Raw genomic sequence first — 25982 nt, forward strand, 5'->3', positions numbered from 1 at the left:
AAGAAATAGGTCGTTAGAACAGCAGAATTGTGTGCTGTCTCTCAATTATATCATTTATCAAAAACCAGTAGTATACTTGCAAGCATTTTCAGGTTGCCTATGGGAAAGAATGAATGAACTCAGGGAAGGTTTGTACTAAGAAATGGGTTTATAGTCATTGCCTGAAATTATTGTTATGGTCACCTGATTGCCTAGATCTCACAAAGATGAGAGATATGTCTCACGTTTGATCCCAAGGGCTTGAATGATAGAAGCAAATCTCTATAAAAAAAACTTCTGTAAGCTTTTCTTATATAATCCAGAGAAGCTACCTGTGGTTGAGGAGCTCAATGATCAGAGAATGAAATGCTACAGTATTAAAACCGAAATATTGACAGTAAAGTTGGGAGGAAAACAAAAGGGGGAGGTGAAAAATAGTTCTCGCTATAAGTCTGGACAAGGAGGCACTTTCCCAGGGAATGCCAAAAGCTGAAGAGAAATCTCACTTGGAGAAATGGAGGAAACACACAGTTTTTCCACTGAGGCAAGGGGAGAAAAAAACCAGAGGACATGGGTTAAGGGTGAGGGGGGAAAGGTTTAAAGGGAACATTAGGGGGGGGCTTCTTCACACAGAGAGTGGTGGGAGTATGGAATGAGCTGCCAGACGAGGTGGTAAATGCGGGTTCTTTTTTAACATTTAAGAATAAATTGGACAGATACATGGATGGGAGGTGTATGGAGGGATATGGTCCGTGTGCAGGTCAGTGGGACTAGGCAGAAAATGGTTCAGCACAGCCAAGAAGGGCCAAAAGGCCTGTTTCTGTGCTGTAGTTTCTATGGTTTCTATGGTAAATGACCTCTAGGAAAGCCAATGGGAGATCAACTGGTGGGTAAGTCTAAAGTCACTCAACAACTGGCATAGGGGAGAAAAGGGAAAAATCCAAACTTCCCTGGTAGAGAGAATACATCGTGTCACTGTAGTGCTGGATCAATAAATTTTTTATGGAGAAATCCATCCAAATGAAAAATAAAATACAAATAATTCAATAAGGTTTTAGTTTTCTCAGAATGAGAAACTGTTGTTTGTGTATCGTTAATTATCAAGCAGGAGGAGGAAAACTCTGCCTTGTGAACATCCAACAGGCTGCATGTGGAGTAATGGTAGCTGAGTTACCCTCAGATAATGACGATATTGTGATCTGATTGCTCATTATATATCTATGTTCAACTGCAGTATGTTCTACTGACAAAGAAAACTGAATTATCGGTTCTGTTTACAATGATAACACCGACAGAGAAATGTATTTTGCATGGAATATTACCAGAGCAGCTGTGTCCATCCTCTGAGAGGAGGAGGGAATCTGAGCAGGTACATCTGTAACTTCCTTTGGTATTCACACAATTTGCAGAACTGTGACAAGCAGGCCTTGTGGCATCTTCACATTCGTTAATGTCTGAAATAAGAAGACAGTTCTTCAGAATTATAAAAGCCTACACACATTAAAAAAAAACAAAGGGTGCCCTTACAGTTCTATGATATTACCTCTCACTTTAACCAAAGGGTAAAGGAGTAGGCCAGTAGATTCTTGTAGACAGGTGAATACACTGTCTCCAGCCTCTTCAGTTCCAGATTCAGATTTATCGTATGTACAATGAAATATACCATGAAATGCGTTGGCTCTGTTAACAAGTAAGGATGTGCTTGGGGCAGCCTGTAAGTGCCGCCACACATTCCAGCACCAACAAAGGGTGTCCACAATGTTCAGCAGAACAGCACAAGTAACAACAACAAATCAAGACAGCAACAGCAAAGCAAGCTCCTTTAACTTGCATAGACAGACAGTCTTTCAACCGCAGGACAGGTCACCTCTGGGCCTCCAGTCTTTGGCCATGGAATGTCAGTCTTGCAGATATCAGGCCCCCAACTTTGGACTGCCTCAGGACTCACCGATCATGGGTTTGATCTTTGCACCTTGACTCCCAGAGTCACAGACACCTCCAACCCCGGTGGCCAAGGTGCTTGTGACTTCTTTGGGTCTCTACCATTATTTTTCAACCTTCAAGCTTTTGACTCTGGGCTCACCATGCTCTGGCCTTCCACCATGATTCATACATTTCCCTCCGGACGTTGCCGACGTCTATCTACTCCATGACCCTAGAATCATAGGTTTGACCTTTGGTCCTCAATTCCCAGCCTTTCACAGACCTTATTTGACCTTCAGGCCACGGCTTCTGGACATGAGCCTCCAACCCTGATGACCTGGATGTTCACCATGATTCTCACCCATACCCAGGGTCTGCTGAAACATACGAACTATTGACTGGGAGCAGGGCTCACCAGCTTGACATCACTGGTCTCTCCAGTGTCTGTGAGCGGACCTCCAGGATGGCTAGCAGTCATCTGTGGAGCACCTGACCTGGACTTGAACTCCTGCCCAGACTCTTCATTTACTGCCTCTAGCCTCTAGCTCCCTCACACCTCTATTCCTAATCCCTAACCCCCACAATGCTCCATAAACCATTCCTGCACAGCTATGGAACAATTAAGCCTGATCCATGACCTAGATGAATATCGCTGATCAGTGCCATCTAGACCATGTGGTCAAATTGGTCACAGAATAATGGCCCCCTTTGAACTGCTCTCTGAAGTATCTGAGCAAGCCACTCGGACATGAAGATAGCACAGCACAACTCATCTAATAGGAAATGTATCAACAATCCTGTCCAACTTTTTGTAAGCTTTTTGCTGCAGATGGTGAAAACGTAAATATAACTCAAGTTTTAATTTGATCATAGACCAGTTTACATAGGCAGAAGTTTAATTTTCTGTGATTTGTTTTGGCGTAACAGATCCTGTGCTTGGGATCTCTTGTCTTGGCTCCCTACTCGCCAACATTGTCTTTACTTAATGAACAATGGGGGTGGGGACATAAAATCACTGATAAAGCAGCTGAAGATGTCTGAGCATAGGCCACTTCACTGAGGAACTTTAAGAAGGCCATCACTCTTTACACCAGTGGAGGCATTTTACTTGCAACTCTCACTGACTTCAGTTTTGCTAAGGTGTTATTCTGACAATTAAGTCCAAAGTGCAAATGAAGTCTGTTATCAAAGAACAAACACGTAGTGCATACATACACCAAGTGTATGATGATGGTCTCCCGCTGCTGTAGCCTATTCACTTCAAGGTTTGACATGTTGTGCATCCGGAGAGGCTCTTCTGCACATCACTGTTGTAACATGTGTTTACAAGATAAGGGTTGGTAGGTGATAGGTGGAACCAGCTGAACAGGGGGATGATGTACGTTGCTTTGGTATTGAAGATAGTTTATCTCTATTATCAGGTATTCACTAATTCAAGTCATATTTAGATCAAGATTGTGATAAGACTTGGTTCTGACAGATCATGAGCTGAGCAACAGCAGGCAGCTTTCTCATGTGCACGTCTCACTTAATGCTCCTTCCAAAGTGATTATTGGGAAGTGGTAATGTTTTGGTAAATAGTTGGTTTAGAATAATTGTTTTTCTGGATAGATGCCAATACCCAGGAGCTATGTGGCTGGATGTCTGTTGCACAGATTTTAAGCACCACAGTAACATATAGCATCCGACAGTATATTCATTCCTGTGCCCAGTGTATTCAGCTGCCCCTTATAATGCCATTGGAAGCTTCAAAATGGCTGATGGCTGACATAATTTAGTTGGACACATTAAAAAGTGACAATTTTGCCTGAAGCCACTTGTAGGCTTCCTTTGCGTTCAAAAGTCAGACTTTATCATGAACGATGATGTTTGACTTGGATACAATTTGGATAACCTTGATGTAGTTGATACTTGCGTAGTGCTACTAATAGCATTAATTGTTTTAGCTTTTGTATGATAAGATGATCAACTTGAAACATGTAGAACCATAGAGGAACACAATTAATGATATTCTGCATTTCAGAGTGTGAGTCTCAATCAGTTCCATGCCACTTTTTCACTGATTCAACATTACATGTTCAGTTGTGTTCCATTCCAGTGCTTTAAAGGTCAGCATCTATAAAGCAACCAGTAGTTTATTCAAAATATCAAATCCTTGCTATTTGATTTAGAAAAGTATTGCTGCAAAGCACAGCAAGAATTTACACCTCATTCTGGTGAATTCAGATTAAATAAACATAGCTTGCAGAATTCTTGCAATGTTTGATGGATTATGTCAAACTTTGTACACAAAACAAAGAAACTAATCTTTACCTTTGCAGACTGGTGGATCACTGCTCCATCCCCTGATACTGCAGGTCAACTCCTCTGCTCCAACCAGTTGAAAACCATGATGACAAACGTATGAGATGATGGATTGCTCAACACTGGTGCATAGCACAAATGTTCCATCTTCTATTTGAGGTGGGGTCCCACATAATCCTACTAAAATATGTAAATTGGATTTGTCAAATACGGTCAGCAAACTTCTACTGCAATTATTAAAACTTAGTTTATCAAGAATGATATTCTCTTCCAGACCTGATCTGACTTGTCATTTTGTAATCTAAATTGTCTTTTTTGCAATAGGCTGATTTTTGACCTTTATAGATCTAATATTTTCTTCACTTCTGCTCATAGATTGTTAAACTTTCATTGCGCTAAATGTATTCTGATAACAGAAGTGAACATATACACACAATATATAGTAAATTCTCAATAACAATTTAACAATTGGTGTATCAATAATATTAAGACATATTAAGACAATATAAAACTAAGTTAATAATTTATTTGGCAGTGTTATTTTGATTCCTCAATCTTTGTAGGAAGTGATATTCAGTAACTCTGATACTTCTCACTAGTAGACTCTGTTTAAGACAAACAAAGTCAAAGGCTCACTTCATTTATGTTAGTATTGCCATGTTGATACAGAATGCTTCAAATAAAGCCCTAGTGAACTGAACCTGGTTTGTTTATGTAATGTGGATCCCACCTATATTGGACATGGACAATCATAAATCAGCCGTATTCGAACAGGAAAGAAGGAAGGAAGCTCATGGCTCCGTTTCTTTTGCCACTAACAACACCTACATCTAGCCCCCTTACCAAACCTCTCCTAAATCCCCAGGTCCACATTATGTCCATACTACCATTGGATGAGAGGAGGTCCTAATGCTAAACAGCTGTGAGGGAGAAAGTAATCTATTAGAGGGGTGTCCTAAACAACTATCAGCAGGACGAAAAGCAAATGGCCCACAATGGTCCACAAAGGTTTATTTGTGAGCAAACCTGGAGTCAGGAAGGTTCAGGGCTTTTTCTGGTCTTGTGGCCTGAATGTTAGCTTGGCACTTTAGTGTTTGGATGCAAGACATTGTGAAGCTGATAGAAAGCCTCTGAGAAGGAATAAGAAGCAGCCAATGCCAAAGGCCACAAGGGAACTATGACTGAAGTAGTTCATGAAGATCATGAAAATTAATCCACCGAGACCACCCATTTGCACTAACCTCCTTGCTTATTTTCACCAAATTCCAATCAACTCCCTCCAAATTCATCTACTTGGATACACACTATTAGCAATTCTCTAATTGCACTGCTATTTCTTCTGTAATTGCAAAATTATATTTGACATCCAATTTCTTTTCAGTTATTCACTGTAATTATGTATGGAATGATCAGTATGATGGCACTCAAAATGAAAGCTTTTCACTGTAGTTTGGTACATGTAGCAATAATAAACCAATACTAATACTAATATTAATACCAATACCAATTAACACATTAAGTAAGACCAAGGAATTGATAGTGGATTTCAGGAAGGGGAAATTGGGTGAAGACAAAGCAGTTCTCAATGAGGGGAAAGGCTGAGCAGTATTAAGTTCCTGGGTATCAACACCTCTGAAAATCTATTCTGGGCCCAACATATTGATGCAATTATCATGAAGGCATGCCAATGGCTGTATTACATTAGGACTTTGAGGAGATTTAGTTTGTTATCAAAGATTCTAGCAAATTTTTACTGATGTACTGTGGAGAGCATTCTGACTGGATGCATCAATGTTTGGTATGGTGGATCCAATGTATAGGATTGGAATAAAGCTACAGGGGATTGTAAACTCAGCATACTCCATCTTGGGCACTAGCCTTTCCATTATCGGTGACATCTTCAAAAGGCAATGCCTCAGGAAACTGGCATCCATCATGAAGGACACTCACTATCCAGGATATGCCATTTTCTCATTATTACCATCAAGGAAGAGATCCAGGAGCCTAAAGATGCATAGTTAACATTTTAGGAACAGCTTCTTCCCCTCTGCCATCAGATTTCTAAATGGTCCTTGAATTCCATGAGCATTGCCTCTCTAGTTTGCTCCCTGTGTTGGGCATGTAGCCAAGTGGTTAAGGCATTTGTCTAGTGATCTGGAAGTCGCTAGTTCAAGCCTCAGCTGTGTTTGCGTCCTTGAGCAAGGCACTTAACCACACATTGCTCTAGTGTCTGTGTGAGGAGTGGCACCCACACCCACATAGACTTCCAATCTGCGCCTTGTAAGGCATGAAAATGCCCGAATCAGGCCTCTCATGGTCTGAGTCGACGTTCCCTCCCTCCCTCCCCCTTTGCTTCCTTTTAGATTTATTTATTTATTACTCTTTTTTTAAATATATATTCTTATTATAATCTATAGCAATAGTGGGTATAGCACTGTATTGTTGTTGCAAAACAATAAATTTTATGAAATATGACAGCAATAATAAATCTGATTCTGTTTCTGATTCTAACAACCAATTGGACATCTTTAGGATATCAGGGTGCCGGGGGTGGGGGTGCCAGAGCAAACATGTGGTCCCAAGAAAAACATGCAAACTCCACAAAAGCTGCATTTGGGGAACAGGAATGAACCTGAGTTATTACGGCCCATGAGGAAGCAGGCCCATGTGCTGCACTATTTTTCAATTCTTCCAAACGAAATGCAGGAAGTTAATATGAGACTTAAAAATAAAATTTCACAGGAGTTGTATATTAAAGTAGTTTGAAAGTCAGTTTATTGTGCTATTAGCTTTATTCCAATGTTTTATAAGAGTTGACAGTTTGTTGCTCCTCTGTGAATTTATGATAAATCTGCAAGCAGTCTGTATTTGTACAGCAGTATGTAACAGTCAAAGTACCTTGTTGAGGGTTTTCATGCCATGCCAGGAGGTTCAGCCCAGGAATCTGATCACAATTTATGAAGTGTTGAGGGTACCGACCTATTCTAAATGCATCCAGTGGTACCTCAGTGATTTCAGTGTTATCACAAATGATTCGGGACAGTGAGTGCTGGTAAAGTTCATTTCTTTGAGAGGATGTGAAGAGACCAGGATTTTCCCACCAAAACCTGGGAAGCAAACAGAAGATTTCGTTAGAGCTTTAGTTAAGTGCAAGTGAAATGTATTGGCATGCTCAGTGCTGAAAGATTGCTAAGGACTGTCCAACACTTTGCCGGAAGAAAGAATGATACGGAAAGAACTGAAGCTCACTTTGGATCATTTACAGTTATAGGGCGTCACAGAGCCTTATCACAGTCTGTCAAGCATTGGGATACAGAAGGTGCCGTGGTTGAACAAAGATAGATAAAATAAACCTAAGCAGTCATGAGTTTCCCAAGGCTGAGTTATAATTAGACACCAATTTCATTAAAATATTAATAGATTCACGTGGATGAGACAGGGGTAATCTCTCACTGAAATAGACCTCTGTCAAGAGCAAGTGAAGTCGCACTCAAACCATGTAGAGAGATGAAATGCAACCTGGGAAAGGATCTACATCTGGAACATAGTAGTAGAAGAAAAAACATCAAAATTATTTGGGAAACAGCTAACTATATGTCACACTTCTTCCCAGCTTTGCTCAGCCATCAAGATACTTCTGGAAGGCTGAACGAGGAACGACGAATCTGTAATTGTATGGTTTCCTGTGTTTACGGAGAGAAGGATTTGCATTCATTCAAAGCTTATCATGCCTTGGAGCTTTCCAAAGAACTTTATAGTCAAGGAATTGCTTTTAAACAGCAGGCACATTTTAATATATTATCACATTGTGTTGCAGCAAAATAAAGTTGCAAAGAATGAATCTGCTGTAACATCCCAGGAAATAAATAATATGGTAAATGATGCCTTATGCCTAATGCCTGGACCCAAGCAGCAGTGTTAATGGATTTGTGTTATAGATACTGATCTTTGTCAACGCCATATAATTGTATTTTTGTATTCTGTTTGTATATTTTAGGTTATTCATTTTCCAGATTCTGTGCTTTTACGGAGAAGGCTAGCTTTTATTGCCCCTTCATGATTGCTCTTAAAAGGCAGTGCTGAGCCAATTTCTTGAGGCACTGTTGTCATGGTGCAGGTTCCTCAATGATAATGTTGGGCAGAAACAGCCACTCAGCTCCTTCCTATGCATCCATGGACAAATATCTACTGTCAAGTAGCATAACATATAATATGTTGAGTTTTTATTCGACACTTGAGAAGTAATTTTATATTATTTCAGCCAAATTTATAATGTTTTCTTTTAAAGCTCCAAGTCCTGCCAACACACCTTTTTCTGCCAAGTTATTACCAGCAAACAACACTGCAAGGATATAGGATCCAAAAATAATGCTGCAAATTTGTGTCCTTTCAACTGACCAAGGAAAGAAGCTTGGCATTTTCACTGTTCTTTGATTTTGTTTAGTTGTATTTGTTCTGCTTCAAAATACTTGATCTATCAGTGTTAAACTAGTTAAATAAAGCAAAACCAATTTACCAGAGTGACGTGATCTAACAGCCTGTATATGTGACTGGATTGGGATGAAACAATATTATAGAAACTCACCTATCACCTTCTCTTAAAGCTTTCATTTGTTTTCCAATTAAACAAGCAAATAATGGGCCAATTCTGGCTGCAGGAAGGAAATCTTCTGCCAGCCCACCAAGCCAAATGTCAATATTGTCTGGATGTCCATAGAGATCCATTATCTTTTCAACAAAATCTGAATCAGATATTGCTTTCTTTAAATCAGCTTTGGTTTCCAACCTTTCAAGTTGACAAAATTCCCTCCAGTCGTTGTATCCTAAAAGTAACATAAAACAAGTTTTGTTAGCTTGGAATGAGAAAAATCAAATTTTAGTCTTGAAATTAGATGACTGGAAATTTTTATGTTGTGGCTTAATGGATACGTTCTCAATTACTTGTTCCATTAGGATAGTAGAAAAAGAGAGAAAATAGAATTACAGAGACATGAGTGAAGAGCTGGCCAGAGTTGATTGGAAGGGAACACCAACAGGGATCATAGCAGAATGGCAATGGCTTCAGTTTCTGGGGGCAATTCAAAAGGCACAAGATAAGTATATCACATAAAGAAGTATTCTGAATGGAAGATGAAGCAACTGTGGAAAGAAGTCAAAGACAGCATAAAAGCAAAAGAGAGGGCATAGAATACAGCAAGAATTTGTGGGACGTTAAATGTTCGAAAGCCAACAGAAAACAACTGAGAAACCATACGAAGAGAAAAGATGAAATATGTAGGTAAGCGTAGCCAAGTGGTTACGGCGTTCGTCTAGTCATTTGAAGGTCGCTAGTTCAAGCCTTGGCTGAGGCAGCGTGTGTGTCCTTGAGCAAGGCACTTAACCACACATTGCTCTGTGATAACACCGGTGCCAATGGGTCCTAATGCCCTTCCCTTGGACAACATCAGTGGCGTGGAGAGGGGAAACTTGCAGCATGGGCAACTGCTAGTCTTCCATACAACCTTGCCCAGTCCTGTGCCCTGATGTCTCATGAGACTATGGTTGCCTATATATAGTCAGTAATATCAAAGAGGACAGCAAATCTTGTTTCTGATATATAAAGTGTAACAGAAAAGTAAGAGAGGATGTTAGATCACAGGAAAATGAGGCTGGGAAGGTAGTAATGGGGGACAATGAAATGTGAGGAACCTAATAATTAGCTTGCATTAGTCTTGACTGTGGAAGACATTAGCAGCATGCCAGAAATTCGAGAGTATCAGGGGGCAAAGTGAGTGTTGTTGCTATTACTAAGGAGTAGGTGCTTGGGAAACTGAAAGTCTGATGTTCAGAAAGAGATAGCTGAAGAGATTATGGAAGGATAAGTAATGATTTTTCAAGAATCACTTGATTCTGGAATTGTTTCAGAGGACTAGAAAATTGCAAATGTCACTCCACTCTTTAAGATAGGGAAGCAGAAGAAATGAAATTATAGACCAGTTAGCCCGAGTTCAGTGCTTGGGAAGATGCTGGAGTCCATCATTAAGGATGAAGTTTCAGGGTACTTGGAAGTACATGATAAAATAGGTCAAAGTCAACAGAAAATCTTGCCTGACAAATCTGTAGGAATTTTATTTCTCGGAGTAGGAGAGAGGCCAGACTGCGCAGATGCGTGACGTTAGCCAGTTGAGCGCGAACAGTTTAAAAAGAGGAAGAAATTCGTAGACTTTTTCTTTTTGGATCAAGAAGACAGTGGTAAGAGGATAAGGATTTCCAGTGAGAAGACATTTTATTTTTCGGAGTAGGAGAGAGGCCAGACCGCGCGGGCATGTGACGTCAGCCAGTTGAGCGAAAAATTTAAAAAGAAAACCGCCATATCCAGCAGGCAGCATCGGAGCAGGCTGCGGAGTGAGAGGGTGCAGAGTGAAAGGGCTTTGGCTCAACGGGCTTTGGTGGAGACGGGAAGAGGCTTCCTGCGACTGTTGAGTCTCATAGTAATGGAGTAAGTTACAGTTTTTTAGTATTTAGTACAAACAGTAGCATTAGAGGTATGCATCTAGGATTAGTGTTGTGCTTGGAGTGCCAGATGTGGGGACCCTGGGAAACTCCCAGCCTCCCCAAGGATTACATCTGCACCAGGTGCACTGAGATGCGACTCCTGAAGGATCGTGTTAAGGAGTTGGAGATGGAAATTGATGACCTTCGGCTAATTAGGGAAAGTGAGGAGGTGATAGATACTACCTACAGAGAGGTAGTGGATAGCACCCCTGTGACAGTCCCCCCTCAGAAATTGATATATCGTTTTGGATACTGTTGAAGAGGCAGACCTGACAGAGGAGGACCACAGTGAACGAGACTCTGGCATTCTGCCCAGTGCCAAAATCAAGAGAGCAAGAAGAAATGTGGTAGTTATAGGGGATTCTTTCGTAAGGAGGATGGACAAGAGATTCTGTGAGCTGGACCAGGATACCCGGATGATGTGTTGCCTCCCTGGTGCCAAGGTATGGAATGTCTCAGATCAAGTCCAGAGTATTCTGAGGAGAGAGGGCGAGCAGCCGGAAGTCTTGGTACATGTTGGTACCAATGACAAAGACCGAAAAAGAGAGGAGGTCCTGAAGAAATATTACTGGGAGCTAGGAAGAAAATTGAAAAGCCGGACCTCCAGAGTCAAAATATCAGGAATGCTGCCTGAGCTGCACGCTAATGATGGTAAGAATAGCAGAATTAAGCAGATGAATGTGTGGCTAAGTAACTGGTGCAGGGGGCAGGGCTTTAAATTCTTGAATCATTGGAATCTATTTTGGGGAAGGTATGATTTATACAAAAAAGATGGATTACACCTGAACTCAAAAGGTACTAATATCCTGGTGGGATTGTTTAATATAGCCATTAAACTAAGTTGGCAAGGGGAAGGAAACCAAGTTGTTAGGGTCGACGAAGAGGAAAATAGAATTAAGTCAAAAATACTGTGCAGCAAAGATGGCAAGAAGGACAGGCCGGTGAATATACAGGATAATTCTCTGCAAAATAGAAATATATCAAAATCGGCAACAGATACTGATCTAAATGTACTGTACTTAAATGCACGCAGCATTAGAAATAAAGTGGATGACCTTGCTGCACAGCTGCAGGTTAAAAGATATGACATTGTGGCCATCACCGAGCCATGGCTAAATGATGGATGTGATAGGGAGCTGAATATACAAGGATACACAGTGTATAGGAAAGATAGGAAGGTAGGTAAAGGGGGTGGTGTGGCCCTGATAGTAAGTAACAATATCAAATCAATAGAAAGAAGGGACATAGGATCAGAAGAGGTAGAATCCTTATGGGTAGAATTAAGAAATGGCAAGGGTAAAAAGACACTAATAGCAGTTACATACAGGCCTCCAAACAGCAGCTGGGATGTGGAATACAAGTTGCAGCTGGAAATAGAAAAAGTGTGTCAGAAGGAAAATGTCAAAATAATTATGGGGGATTTTAATATGAAAGTGGATTGGGAAAGTCAGGAAGGTAATGGATCTCAGGAGGGGGAGTTTGCAGAATGCCTACAGGATGGCTTTTTGCAGCAGCTTGTCCAGAAGCCCACCAGGGGACCGGCTGTTTTGAATTGGGTGCTGTGTAATGAACCTGAGGCGATTAGGGGGCTGGAGGCAAAGAAACCCCTTGGAAGTAGTGATGATAATATGACTGAGTTCAGTTTCAAATTTGAAAAGGAGAAGCTGGTATCAGGTGTATCGATATTTCAGTGGAACAGGGGAAATTACAGTGGTATGAGAGAGGAACTGGCCCAAGTCGATTGGAAAAGTAAGCTAAATGGAGGGACGGCAGAGCAGAATTGGATGAAATTCCTACAAGAAATAAGGAAAATGCAGGAAAAATATATTCCAAGAAAAAAGAAAATCATGAATGAATAAATGGCACAAATGTGGCTAAAGAGAGAGGTTAAGGCAAAAATAAAAGCAAAAGAAACGGCGTACAAGGAAGCAAAAAATAGTGGGAAAAATGAGGACTGGAAGACTTTTAAAAACTTACAGAAGGAAACTAAGAAAGTCGTTAGGAAAGAAAAGATGAATTATGAAAGGAAGTTGGCGATTAACGTAAAAAAGGATACTAAGACTTTTTATAACTATATGAAGAGTAAAAGAGTGATAAGGGTAGATACGGGACCAATTGAAAATAATGCTGGAGAAATTATAATGGATAACATAGAGATGGTGGAGGAACTGAATGAGTATTTTGCATCAGTCTTCACAGTAGAAGACATGAACAATATACCCGATAGCCAGAGATATCAGGGAATAGAATTAGTTACAGTCAAGATTACTAGAGAGAAAGTGCTTGGGAAGCTAAATGGACTAAGAATAGATAAGTCTCCCAGTCCGGATGAGGTGCACCCAAGGGTTCTGAAGGAGGTGGCTTTGGAGTTTGTGGAAGCATTGGAAATGATCTTCCAGGAATCAATAGACTCTGGCATGGTTCCGGAGGACTGGAAGGTCGCAACTGTAGTTCTGTTATTTAAGAAAGGAAGGAGGCAGCAAAAAGAAAATTACAGACCTATTAGTCTGACATCGGTAGTTGGAAAGATATTGGAGTCAATCCTCAAGGATGAGGTTATGAAATACCTCGAGGTGCATGACAAGATAGGCCGAAGCCAGCATGGTTTCATGAAGGGAAGATCTTGTCTCGCCAACCTATTGGAATTTTTTGAGGTAATCTCGAATAAGATTGACAAGGGAGAGGCTGTGGTTGTTGTGTATTTGGATTTTCAAAAGGCTTTCAATAAGGTGCCGCATATGAGGCTGCTTAATAAGATGAGAGCCCATGGAATTATAGGAAAGATATTGGAATGGGTGGAGCATTGGCTGATAGGCAGAAAGCAAAAGGTGGGAATAAAGGGATCCTATTCTGACTGGTTGCTGGTTACTAGTGGTGTTCCACAGGAGTTGGTGTTGGGGCCGCTTCTTTTTACGATGTATATCAATGATTTGGATTATGGATTAAATGATTTTGTGGCTAAGTTTGCGGATGACACCAAAATAGGTGGAGGAGCAGGAAATGTTGAAGAAATGGAAAGGTTGCAGAGAGACTTAGTCAGTTTAGGAGAGTGGGCAAAAAAATGGCAGATGAGATACGATGTTGACAAATGTACAGTTGTACATTTCAGAAGAAGAAATAATTGGGCAGATTATTATTTAGATGGGGAGAAAATTCAAAAATCGGAAGTGCACAGGGACTTGGGGATCCTCGTGCAGGATACCCTAAAGGTTAACCACCAAGTTGGATCAGCGGTAAGGAAAGCAAATGTTATGTTGACATTCATTTCAAGAGGAATAGTGTATAAGAGTAAGGAGGTGTTGATGAGGCTCAATGGGACATTAGTGAGACCTCATTTGGAATACTGTGTGCAGTTTTGGGCCCCCTATCTTAGAAAGGATGTACTGATGTTGGAGAGAGTTCAGAGAAGATTTATGAGGATGATTCCTGGAATGCAGGGGCTATCATATGAGGAGCATTTGTCGGCTCTTAGATTGTATTCATTAGAGTATAGAAGAATGAGAGGGGATCTCAAAGAAACATTTCGAATGTTGAAAGGGTTGGACAGAGTAGATATGGAAAGGTTGTTTCCCTTGGTGGGTGAGTCCAGGACAAGAGGTCATAGTCTTAGAATTAGAAGGTACCCAGTTAAAACAGAGATGAGGAGAAATTTTTTTTTAGCCAGAGGGTCGTGGATTTGTGGAATTCGTTGCCACATACAGCTGTGGAGGCCCAATCATTGAGGGTGTTTAAGGAGGAGATTGACAGGTATCGAATTAGTCAGGGTATCAAGGGATATAGGGAAAAAGCTGGGAATTGGAATCTAGATGGGTGAATAGTTTAGCTTATGGGGGGAGCTGCGGAGCAGACTCAATGGGCCGAATGGCCTACTTCTGCTCCTTTGTCTTGTGATCTTGTGATCTTGCGAATTCTTTGAGGAAATAACAAGTATGATAGACAAAGGCAAGTCAGTGGATGTTGTTTACATTGATGTTCAGAAGGCCTTTGACAAGGTGCCACACATGAAGCTGCTTAACAAGATGAAGTTCATGGTATTACAGGAAAGACACTTGCATGGATAGAAGATTGGCTGACTGGCAGAAGGCAAAGAGTGGGAATAACGGGGGCCTATTCTAGTTGGCTGCCAATGACTAGTGATTTTTTGCAAGAGTCTGTATTGGGAATGCTTCCTTTCATGTTATATGTCAACAATTTGCATGATGGAATTGATGGCTTTGTCGCCAAATTTGTAGATGATGCAAAGATAGGTGGAGTGGCAGGTAGTCTTGAATCTGCAAAAATGTGACAGATGGAATATAGTGTAGGGATGCGTATGGTGATGCTCTTTGGTAGAAGGAATAAAGGCATCAACTATTTTCTAAATAGGGAGAAAATTCAAAAATCACAGTTGCAATGGGGCTGGTGAGTCATTGTGCAAGATTCCCTAAAGGTTAACTTTCTGATTTAGTTGGTGGTAAGGAAGGCAATGTTATCATTCATTTCTAGAATACCAGAACCTAACAGCAAAGATGTGATGCTGAGGCTTTACAAGGCATTGGTTAGACTGCACTTAGAGTATTGTGAGCAGTTGTGGGCACCTTATCTACAAAAGATGTGCTGGCATTGGAGAAGGTCCAGAGGAAGTTCAGGTGAAGTGATTCCAGGAACGAAATGGTTAACATATGAGGAGTGTTTGATGGCTCTGGGGAGAAAGTAGGAGAATGGGATTGAGAAGGATAATAAATCGGCCATGATTGGGTGGTGGAGCAGACTCAATGTGCCAGGTGGCCTAATTCTGCTTCTTTGCCTTATGGTGTTATGGTCTTATGCAGTAAACAAAACATACTGAATCAACACACACACACACACACACACACACACATGCTGGAGGAACTCCACAGGTCAGGCAGCATCTATGGAAAAGAGTAAACATTCAACATTTTGGGCTGAGACCCTTCATCAGGAGTTGTGTAACAAGAGTTGTCCCTTCTTTTTCTTAGATACCGCCTGACCTGTTGTGTTGCTCCAGCATCTTCTGCATGTTATTTTGGATTTCCAGCATTTGCAGATTTTCTTGTGCTTGTGGCACACTGAATCATTTAGTTTGAGTCTACAAAGCGTTGCGCTGGAGTAATGCCAAATGAAAAACAGTGATCTTTTTATACCTTGGGTTAGTTTGAGTTTGATTGGCTGCTCATAATTCACTGAACAGAGTGAAGAACACTAGAGATTAATTACACTAGCAGACTGAAACAGCTTAGGGGTTGCACCTACCAGGAAGACCATGGTCGCGCCCTCTTTGTAGATTTAGTGATGCCAAATCCAGAGCCACTGAATTTGTCAGAGCAAATAACTTCTCTGTCAATTCTTCAATCATCATTTGACTTGATGTTTGAAGTTTTGCTGGCTTTGCTAGAAGCCCTCTGAACAGTGGATCTAAACCACCTATTATTCACAACAGAAATACTGGTTTAGTGCAAAGGCTGATGTAAGTAAACACAGTGAGATAAATGTGTTTTGTTTTATATCAGCAACTCTAACATTCACCTTCTTTAATGATTCGCCAAGGACTGAAAAAGGTCTTGTGGAGATTTATACTTGGGTATGTAGGATGCTCTTCGTAATTTTCATCGAGTCTTTGTATCCTGGGGCTGATAGTTGCATGACCAAAACGGAATGCTGCAGTTGCAAACACATTGGATAATGTGGGATTCATCGTTTCATCATAGCCTTCGTATTTTCCAATAAACTGATCAAATGCTTGAGAACCAAGGATTTTAGGAATATAGTCTCTAAATGTAATAATCTAAAAAAACCAGCAAAATCCTCTTGTGAGTAACTGTTTGAGCAAAGACATTGCCATTTCGATAATCTTGAATTAAAAAGTTTAAAACATCAGTCTGGAGTGGTCTTTTAGTTATGATATATGCAAGTGTTCTGAGAATCATAGAGTTTGTACATCACACTAACAGAACTAGGCTAATTCTTTTTCCACCTGCACAAATCTCAGTTGCTTGCACTAGGACCAGATCCTTTGATGTCTTATTCATTTAAGTGATTGTCTAAATGCTTCTTAAACATATTCAACTCCACTACTCCTCTGGCAGCTTATTACAAATATCAGCCATTCTCTGTGTAAATACATAAACTTACCCACCAGATGCCCTTTAAAAATCCTTCCTCTCACCTTAAACCTGTGTTGTCTTGTTGTTACCTCTATCTTGACAAAAAGTTTTTGACTCTCTAAATGGTTTTCATCTTATATATTTCTAACAGGTCACTTCGTAATCTCCTTCACTCCAAGAAAACAAAACCAGCTTATCCAGTCTTTTTTTACAAAGTCTTCCAATCAGGCAGTACCTTGGAAAATCTTCCTGACACTCTGTCTAGTGATAAAGGACAATATGTTTTTAAACCCTAGTAGTGCAGTTAGCAGCTGACACCATAAGACCATAAGACTGTATGGCACAGCAGCAGAATTAGGCCATTCATCTCATCGAGCCTGCACCACCATCAAAACATGGCTCATTTATTTTTCCTCTCAATCCCATTCTCCTGCCTCCTTCCCAATAAATAGCAATCATTGCCAAACCAAAGTATTGAAGATTGAAGTAAACAATGTCATTGTCACTTTTCAAATTGTATTGAATTAACTACAATTACCTTTGATCTTAAGTGTATAAGGATGTCATGTACTTTGAGTTTGGGAGAGTATGCAGGCTCTACATGAGAATGTCCATTTGTCCTGATGAATAAAGACTTTCATATCTACAACTTATCCAGTTTCCTCAATGACTCTGTTGTAGTCACCGTGTTTGGGGGCTTGTTGGGGATGTGTTGGTGACCCAGTTATATGACCAGCAACCTCAGCAGTCTAAGGAGGGTGAGTATTTATGATCATAACACTCCATGCTTAAATCCGCTTCGACCAATTGCCAACTATCAAAGACCATGAAGGAGAGCCGGCGAGGTAGATGTGAAAGTGTAGTTGTGTATGTGTGACTGTGTGTGTATACAGCACTGGGTAGTTTGTTGAGACAGGACCACCAGTTACATTAGGTGGTACTGACCATTCAGGTTGCTAGAGGGAAGAAGGATATTTTTTAGCCAGAGAGTAGTGAATCTGTGGACAGTCTGCCACAGACTGTGGTGGAAGCCAAATCCTTGGGTATATTTAAAGCAGAAATTAATTGTTTCCTAATTGATCAGGGCATCAAAAGGTATGGTGAGAAGGCAGGTGTATAAGGTTGAGAGGGATCGGAAATCAGCCATGATGGAATGGTGGAGCGGACTTGATGGGCTGAATGGCCCAATTCTATCCCTATCTTATGGTTTTATGATAATACTGACGTATCTAACTTTATCTTCTCTCTCAAACTGCTGGGTGAATTTATAATATTATAAACGCTTCTTCCTGGTGATGGCATCCGTTAGTCTTGCGAGACCATGGATCTGCGCCTGGAAAGTCTTGCTCCAGTCTGAGTTAGAGCAGCGTCTGTTGTGGCTGTAGAGTCCCACACGGGAGTGACAGTCTAGGCTGCAGTGACTGCACTTGAAGGCACTGTCCTCCAGTGTTGTCTTGGTGCTGTTTTTCTGACGAGTGCGCTTTTCTTCAGCAGCAAGCCTCAGCTTCTCTTCTCCTCTTTTAAGACCTCTGCATAGTTCCAGCCTCCAGTGAGAGCGATCGCTTGCGATGTCCTCCCACTTCTCGACGTTCATGTTCAGTGACTTCATGTCTCTCTTGCAAACGTCTTTGAAAGGAACATGGGGCCGCCCTTGTGCTCTCTTGCCGGAGGCCAGTTTCCCGTACAGCAGGTCTTTCGGGATCCTCCCATCTGATATGCAGTGTACGTGGCCCAGCCAGCGGAGACAGCGTTGTTGGAGCAGGGTGAAGAGGCTGGGTATCTGGGCACGGGCCAGGACCTCATTGTTGGTGATTCGGTCAGTCCACATGATGTCCAGGATGCATCTCAGGCTGTGAAGGCGGAAGGCGTTGAGACGCCGCTCTTGTCTGTAGCAGAGGCTCCAGGTCTCGCTGCCGTAAGGCAGTGTGCTGAGGACACAGGCCCAGTAGACTGCAACTTTGGTGTGCGTCGTCAGCTTTCTGTTCTCCCAGACTCTCTTTGTCAGCCTGGCAAATCTTGAGGCTGCTCGTCCGATCCGTCTATTGATCTCAGGGTCTAGGGAGAGACTGTCCGTGATGGTGGAGCCAAGGTATGTAAACTCGTGAACTACCTCCAGCTCATAGTTGTCGATGGTAATGGCAGGGGGGTGCTCAGTGCCTTCCTTTACCATCAAATTTGCTTACTTATGCAGCACGCAATCCAGAATTGACTTTCTGGGCTCAGCTGTAAGCTTCTCCAAAAAACCATCATGTTGGCGTTCAACAAAATCCTCTCTGGGGATCCAGCACAAATCTGATTTTCCCAATCTACCTGCATATTGAAATCCCCCATGACTATTGTAACACCTTATCATGCCCACAGAAACTTCTGTCTACTTCCCTAACGATTGAATCCCCTATCATCACTGCACTCCTCTTCTCACCCCTTCTCTTCTGAGCCACAGAGCCACAGGCCTGCATGCTGTGGCTTTTGCTGGTAGGTCATCCCTCTCAACAGTATCAAAAGCAGTTTACTTATTATTGAGGGGAATGGGCACATGGGGTACTTGGCATTGGCTACTATTCTCTTGACTCTCTTGATAGTTACCCAGGAACCCGCCTCCTGCAATTTAGGGGTGACTAGTTCCCTGCAGCTCCTATCCGTCGCCTCCTCATTTTCCTGTATGAGCCCAAGGTCATCCAGCTGCAGCTCCATTTACTTAACATAATCTTTAAGGAGCTGCAGCTCAGTGCATTTTGTGCAGATGTAGTTATCAGGGAGACTGGAGTTCTCCCAAAGTTCCTATATCTCACACAAGTAGCATGCCACTGACTCTGAACCCATTTTTGGCATACTAGCTATGTACTAACAGAGAGAAAAAAACTTACTAGAAACTTACTTAGAACCTTTGTCTTTGCCTGTTCTCACTCAAGCCTGTTGAGCAAAGCCAGACAACTCTAACAATGCCCTACTCCAACAATGGTCGCTCTGCTTACATCTTCTTTCTTTTTATTGGCTCAAATAAAACTCACTCCCAATGAGACCTGCAGTTTTCAAATGGGGCCTGTCCTGCACGATGTCACTCTCTCACTCGCTACTTCAATTGGTGTACAGGTAGAGCTGGGCAGATTGAAGGTAAAGTTAGAACACTTACAGAGAGAGATGTCGGTGAAAAACAGTCAGAACAATTACAACATTACAGGAATGAATCAGTCAGGAATCTGGGAAGTCTGAGAGGTAAAGGGGATAACACCCAGCATGTGGGTGCTCACTGGATAGCAGGCATGGGAATAACTGCTGAGGAAGGTAATGAGATAAATAGGGAAGCCCTGGACCAGGAAGATGACAAGTGGGTAAGTATCCGCAAACAGGAGAGTTTATACCCAGCACTGCCTGTCAGAATGGCAGCTATAGGGACCAGGCAATGACAGAATCGGAACCCCAGTGATCCCAGCCAGCGACTCACACCGACCACCACCATCCACATGTCTTTCACCACGGTAGAAAAGCGGAACATTCTATCCAGACTGCCCTCAGTTAGAGCTGAATGTGGCAATGGAGAATTTTGGTGCAAGTTAGAAGAAATGATTGAAATCCAGCAGATGCACCCCAAACACAATACACATATTGGTTAAAGCTGAGTAATACGTAGGACAGTATGACCCCAGGGGTGCAGGATGGAACATGGACAACACGCGAGAATGTCAGCGATAAGGAAATTTTCCAGAACTTTAAGGAAGAAGTGAGGTAGTGACTTGGAGGAGGAATGAGTAACTGTGGAATGATAATGTCAGTTGGTCAGAAGGCTGGTGAACCTGCCATGGACTACGCAAAGCAGGAATACCTGACCTATGAGGAACACATAGGTCTGGGCACTCGAGGGAATGTTGATCTAGCCTTCATGAAAATGCTCAAAGAAGAGCTGAGCTCAGCCCACTGGGAGGTTTTAGTTTGGGGATAACTGTGGGATCTATCTACTGCACAATAGTTTCATGGGCCAGGGAAATAGACTAAACGAGAGATAAAGGGGGTCATAATGTTGCTGTAGTGGATATACCTGCTGCAAACACACAGAGGATTTGCTTTGTTGTCACTTACCAGGGAACCATGCAAGGAACTACCAGAACAGAGGTAGGAGAGTAAAGGAGATGGTTAGTTACCGCTGACCAAATTAAAGATACCTCATATTCCATCTGGGTAGCCTTCAACCTGATGGCATGAACATTGATTTCTCTAACTTCTGATGATCTTTCCCCTCCCACTTCTCTCTTATTCATTAGGCACTCCGACTCCACTTCTACCTCTTTTCTTTTCCTTATTATGGAACTCCTGGGCTAGTATTTTATTGTAGAACTCCTGGGTAGTATATTTCACATGCTGTGCTCATTACAATCTTTGAACAATTTAGGAATAGTGAACCTACTAACCTGATGCAGAGCACCACTAATCTTGCGTGCTTCACTGTAGATGGTTTCCGAAGTCCAATGAGGGTTTATCTTGTGTAAATTCCTGGCTAACCGATTATGCTCACGCATCCACAATGTGTGCATTGAAACAAGAGTAAGAACTTCATTTGCTCTGCTTTCTCCGCTGAGAAAACATTCTATCCTTTCATTTTGAGTAGCATTGGGCTCTTGAGCACATGGGGATGGTTTCTGATCCACGAATGGCAACAGTTCACGTTTGCCATCTTTGTATTTTTTGTTCACAAGAAGGAGGCCCTCCTTGCTTGAATAGTCCTTTAACTTTCTTTCCTGAACTGGCGTGCTTCCATAGACAGTTGAGGCATCAATAAAGGAAGTTACAGCATTAATCTGCTGTCGCGAGTTCAGACTTGACAGCGTTTCAAAGTCAGCTCCTTGCACTGCTGCTCCACATGTGGGAGACGAGCGATAAAATGTGATGCACTCATTGATTCTGGAACGTGGATCACTTTCAGGTATCTATTTGATGAATATTAAAATAAGACACAATTAAGAATAGCAGGACCATTGCAAATTTCTTTCTTCCTGCCTGTGTATTAAAATTCAATGAACCAAACTAGAAGTGAAGAGCTCAGATCTGGGCTCTTTGATCCTCCACATCCATGGCAATAATTTTCCTGTTGTGCAGTCTTCATATTTTTCCATATTAGGACCATACATTTTACCTTTTTAAGTGTCTGTCTAAATGCCTCTTAATAATTATTCCTTGGCACTCTACCGCCTCCTCTGGCAGGTCACTTTAGGCAGCAATCATTTTCATTTAAAAAAGAAATTAACTTTCAGATCCACTTTAAAACTTCTTCCTCATCTCTTAAACCTATGCCCTCCTCTTTTACCCTTACTATACAAAGAAGATTTTGATTATCTACCATATCTATGCCTTTCAACATCTTATATGCTTCCTTCAAGTCACTGCTTACTCTTCTTAGATAGAAGGAAAAATATCCCACCTTATCCAATTGATAGCTAAAGTCTTCCAGTCCTGACACTCTCTCCTGCACAATCACATCCTTCTTATAATTTGGCGACCAGGACTGCAGAAAAATGTGGTCTAACCAGTGTTTGGTAAAGTTGTAACATAATGCCTCAGCATCTTTATTCTGTGCCCTGACCCTTGAAAGCAAGCACGCTATGTGCCTCTTTATCACCATATTAATATCTGTTGCCAGTGACAGAGAACTATGAATTTGGACTTTTTGTTCATCAACATTCCTCAGTGCCCTGTCAGTTACTATATATGACCTTACCCTATCTGACTTCCCAAAGTGCATCACTTTGTTCTTGTGGGATTAAATTCCTTTTGACAATGCTCCACTCAACCATTCAGTTGAACTATATCCTGTTCTAGCTTTAGAAAACCTTCCTTGCTACAAAAGACATCACTAATTTTCATGTCTTCTGTAAACTTACTTCATTCTTCCTATCTTTATATCCAACCTGTTCAGGTACATCACAAACAGCAAAGCTGCCAGCACTGTCCCTTTCATAAACCACTAGTCAGAGCCTTCTGATCAAAAACAAGATCCATCTTTAACCACCCTCTGCCTCCTATCAGGAAGGCAATTAGGAAGCTCTCCTTGGAATCCATGTGTAAAAAGGTTTTAAAGACCAGCATTTGTTAATGCTTGGAAGTAGGTACAACAGGATGTCAGCGGTAAGCTTTTCACACAGAGAGTGGTGGGTGCATGGAATGCACTGCCAGTGAAGGTGGTAAAGGCAGATACAATAGGGTCTTTTAAGAGACTCAGAAAAAGAGTCTCTTAAATACACGGAGCTTAGAAAAATAGAGGGTTTTGTAGTAGGGAAAATCTAGGCAGCTTCTAGAGTAGGTTACATGATCAGCACAACATTGTGGGCCAAAGGGCCAATAATGTGCTGTAGATTTTCTATGTTTTATGTTCTATAATATCCTTCCAACAAATGTAAGGTGCATCTGCCTACAATTACTTAAAATATGACACCTACCACTCTTAACCAAAGGAACAACATTAGCCATCTTCCACTATTTTGATACATTTCCCAAGATGAATGTAGATTAAAAAAAATCTTAGTCTGGGTGCCACCAATCATCTCCCTTATTTCCCAATGCATTCGGAGATAGATCCTTCTGGCTCTGGGGATTTATCCAAGACATCTTACACCTCCACCTTTCAATATGTACAGCATTCTGTACGTTCTTGGCAATCAAGGTATCCCTTGCTGATCTCATTATCCTAATATCCTTCTTGGTGAATATATATGAGGCTTTCATTTCAGACCATGCTCATATCTCCTGGTTCCACATCTAGATTCCTAAGCTGATCCAGCTCTATCCCTGGATGTCCTACAGCTCCTAATGCACTTACTGAATAACTTAGGAATCTCTTTAAGAATACTTCTTGGACTCTTTTTTTTCTCTTCTAATTTCCTTTTTAAGTAGTTTCTTACTCCCTCTATGTTTCTCAAGAGACTTAAAATAGAACATAAAACAGTAAAACACAAGAGTCCATGATGTCTGCACTGTGTCACACCCAAATGAAGGTGTCTTAAAGTAAGCTTAAGGAGAACAGAGACCTTCTGTGGAATAGAGAAGCAAAACTTCACTTGATCTTGATGCTTCATACAAATACAGACCATGAATGCTCCCTGTATTAACTTTTCTTGATCAAACATTTGAAAGCCAAAGGTGGCAAAATTAATAAACCCTGGAGGAACATGCTTTCCCTGAGTCTTTGCTAACTCTCTTTAAATAAAAAATCACACTTGCACAATGCTCCTTTACCTGCAAGTAATATTCTCAAGTGATTTTTGAGGAGTTCTCTCTTGTGTTATCACTACAGTTATAAATCATCTCTTAAATCTTGTGCCTATCCGCAGCAGTCTCCTAATCGAAGCAGCAATGACAGAATCAGGGGAAGGTAGAGAAGGCCATTCCAACCTTCCTATCTAAGTGTTATTATTAATCATTGCCATGAAGAAATAGTAAATAATATTCAGCTGCAATGTCAATTGAACATCTAACTATAAGCAGATCCTTAATTCAGTCCTAGGTTGTATTAGAAAACCACCAGTTTGCATGTTGTACACTTGTATGGTTTTACCATGGTGCAGGACAGATTGAGTATTTGTGGGTAGTACACTGGGGTCAGGAGGAAGAATTTGAAGGGACTGTTATTCAAATTACAATTCACAGGATATATTTCTTTCACACCAATAGTGAAAACAAGATCTATGTCTCTGAAGTGCTTGAGGAAGCCTTCAAAATTTTGGCTCAAAACATTATGCCCAGCCCTAAAGTAATCAGGAAACCTGATCTTCAGATAGTTTTTTTCAACTTTGGTCACTTCAAGTTGTATGAGTACCTTAATTGGAAAACAGGGATTCAGATTTTGGCACGTAGATTGACAGTCTACTCCTCCCTGGAAAGCAGCCTGGCTCGTGCTCTGAGGTGTGAATGCAAAGTCGTGGTCAATATACTGGCCCCATTCAATGAGGATATGGGAATATAGATGATCTTCTGTCATTGGAGTCTTATCGGTCGTACGAAGAATTTTGTTGGTTATCTCTCGGACCTGTTAGAGAAAGAATTCATTGAAAAAATATACTGATGCATTTGGCTTCCATGTACATCTTCATGAGGCAAAAGGGTGCATTACAGAGTTCCCTGAATTAGAAGCGTAACTGGAGACTTTTTATCGGATGGGCTGCGGATGGAATAACAAAAGGACATTGCCCGGAAGAGCAATTGAGTAGATTGGCTTCTGATAAGCACATTCTACCCAGGAATGAGAAACCATAATAAAAATTGTAACTAAAATTATGATATTAATTTCAAATAATATTACACAAGAAAACTAATTGAATGTTGTAAGGTCCCAAGCAGTTTAACTATCAAAGCAAGATTAAATCATTTCCATTTGTTATTTATTTATTGATTGATTGATTGATTTAGAGATATAGCACGGTAACAGGCCCTTCCATTCCGTCAAGTACTCACAGCCCAGTTACACCCTCGTGACTAAATAATCCATGAGCCATACGTCATTGGAAAGTGGAGGGAGAACTGAGTATCTGGAGGAAACTCCAGTGGTCACAGAGGGAACATACAAACTCCTTACAGACAATGGCAAAATTGAACCTGGGTGGGTCACAGGCGCTGTAATAGTGTTATGCTAATTACGATATTCTTGTGCCATCCCCATTGTAAGCCAGTTATAAACACGTAGAAAGCAAAATCAAGTGGGATTGCTTCTTTATTATTAAGAATTAAAATGTGAGAACAAACTAGTATGGCGGTGCACCTTAGACTTACGACCCTAGAGATTAATTTGAAAGTATTCGAGATTCCATCCAATGACATAGTCATAGTCATACTTTATTGATCCCAAGGGAAATTGGTTTTCGTTATAGTTGCAACATAAATAATTAAATAGTAATAAAACCATAAATAATTAAATAGTAATATGTAAATTATGCCAGGAAATAAGTCCAGGACCAGCCTATTGGCTCAGGGTGTACTTCCCTCCAAGGGAGGAGTTGTAAAGTTTGATGGCCACAGGCAGGAATGACTTCCTATGATGCTCTGTGTTGCATCTCGGTGGAATGAGTCTCTGGCTGAATGTACTCCTGTGCCCACCCAGTACACTATGTAGTGGATGGGAGACATTGTCCAAGATGGCATGCAACTTGGACAGCA

At 41.2% G+C, this 25982-nt stretch overlaps 1 protein-coding gene across 1 annotated transcript in view; it reads right to left on the minus strand.

The window, feature by feature from the left end:
• tpo (thyroid peroxidase) overlaps positions 1-25982 on the minus strand; it is an 88786-nt gene that overhangs the window by 19099 nt on the left and 43705 nt on the right. The window contains exons 6-13 of the mRNA XM_063071325.1: positions 24649-24858; positions 21251-21766; positions 16267-16525; positions 15994-16164; positions 8792-9029; positions 7105-7313; positions 4216-4386; positions 1302-1433 (exon numbers count right to left, since the gene is read on the minus strand). Coding sequence (XP_062927395.1) covers positions 1302-1433; positions 4216-4386; positions 7105-7313; positions 8792-9029; positions 15994-16164; positions 16267-16525; positions 21251-21766; positions 24649-24858 — 1906 coding nt within the window. The remainder of the gene's footprint in view (positions 1-1301; positions 1434-4215; positions 4387-7104; positions 7314-8791; positions 9030-15993; positions 16165-16266; positions 16526-21250; positions 21767-24648; positions 24859-25982) is intronic.

The sequence above is a fragment of the Mobula hypostoma genome, chromosome 2 (assembly GCF_963921235.1).
Source record: "Mobula hypostoma chromosome 2, sMobHyp1.1, whole genome shotgun sequence".
Classification (NCBI taxonomy): domain Eukaryota; kingdom Metazoa; phylum Chordata; class Chondrichthyes; order Myliobatiformes; family Myliobatidae; genus Mobula; species Mobula hypostoma.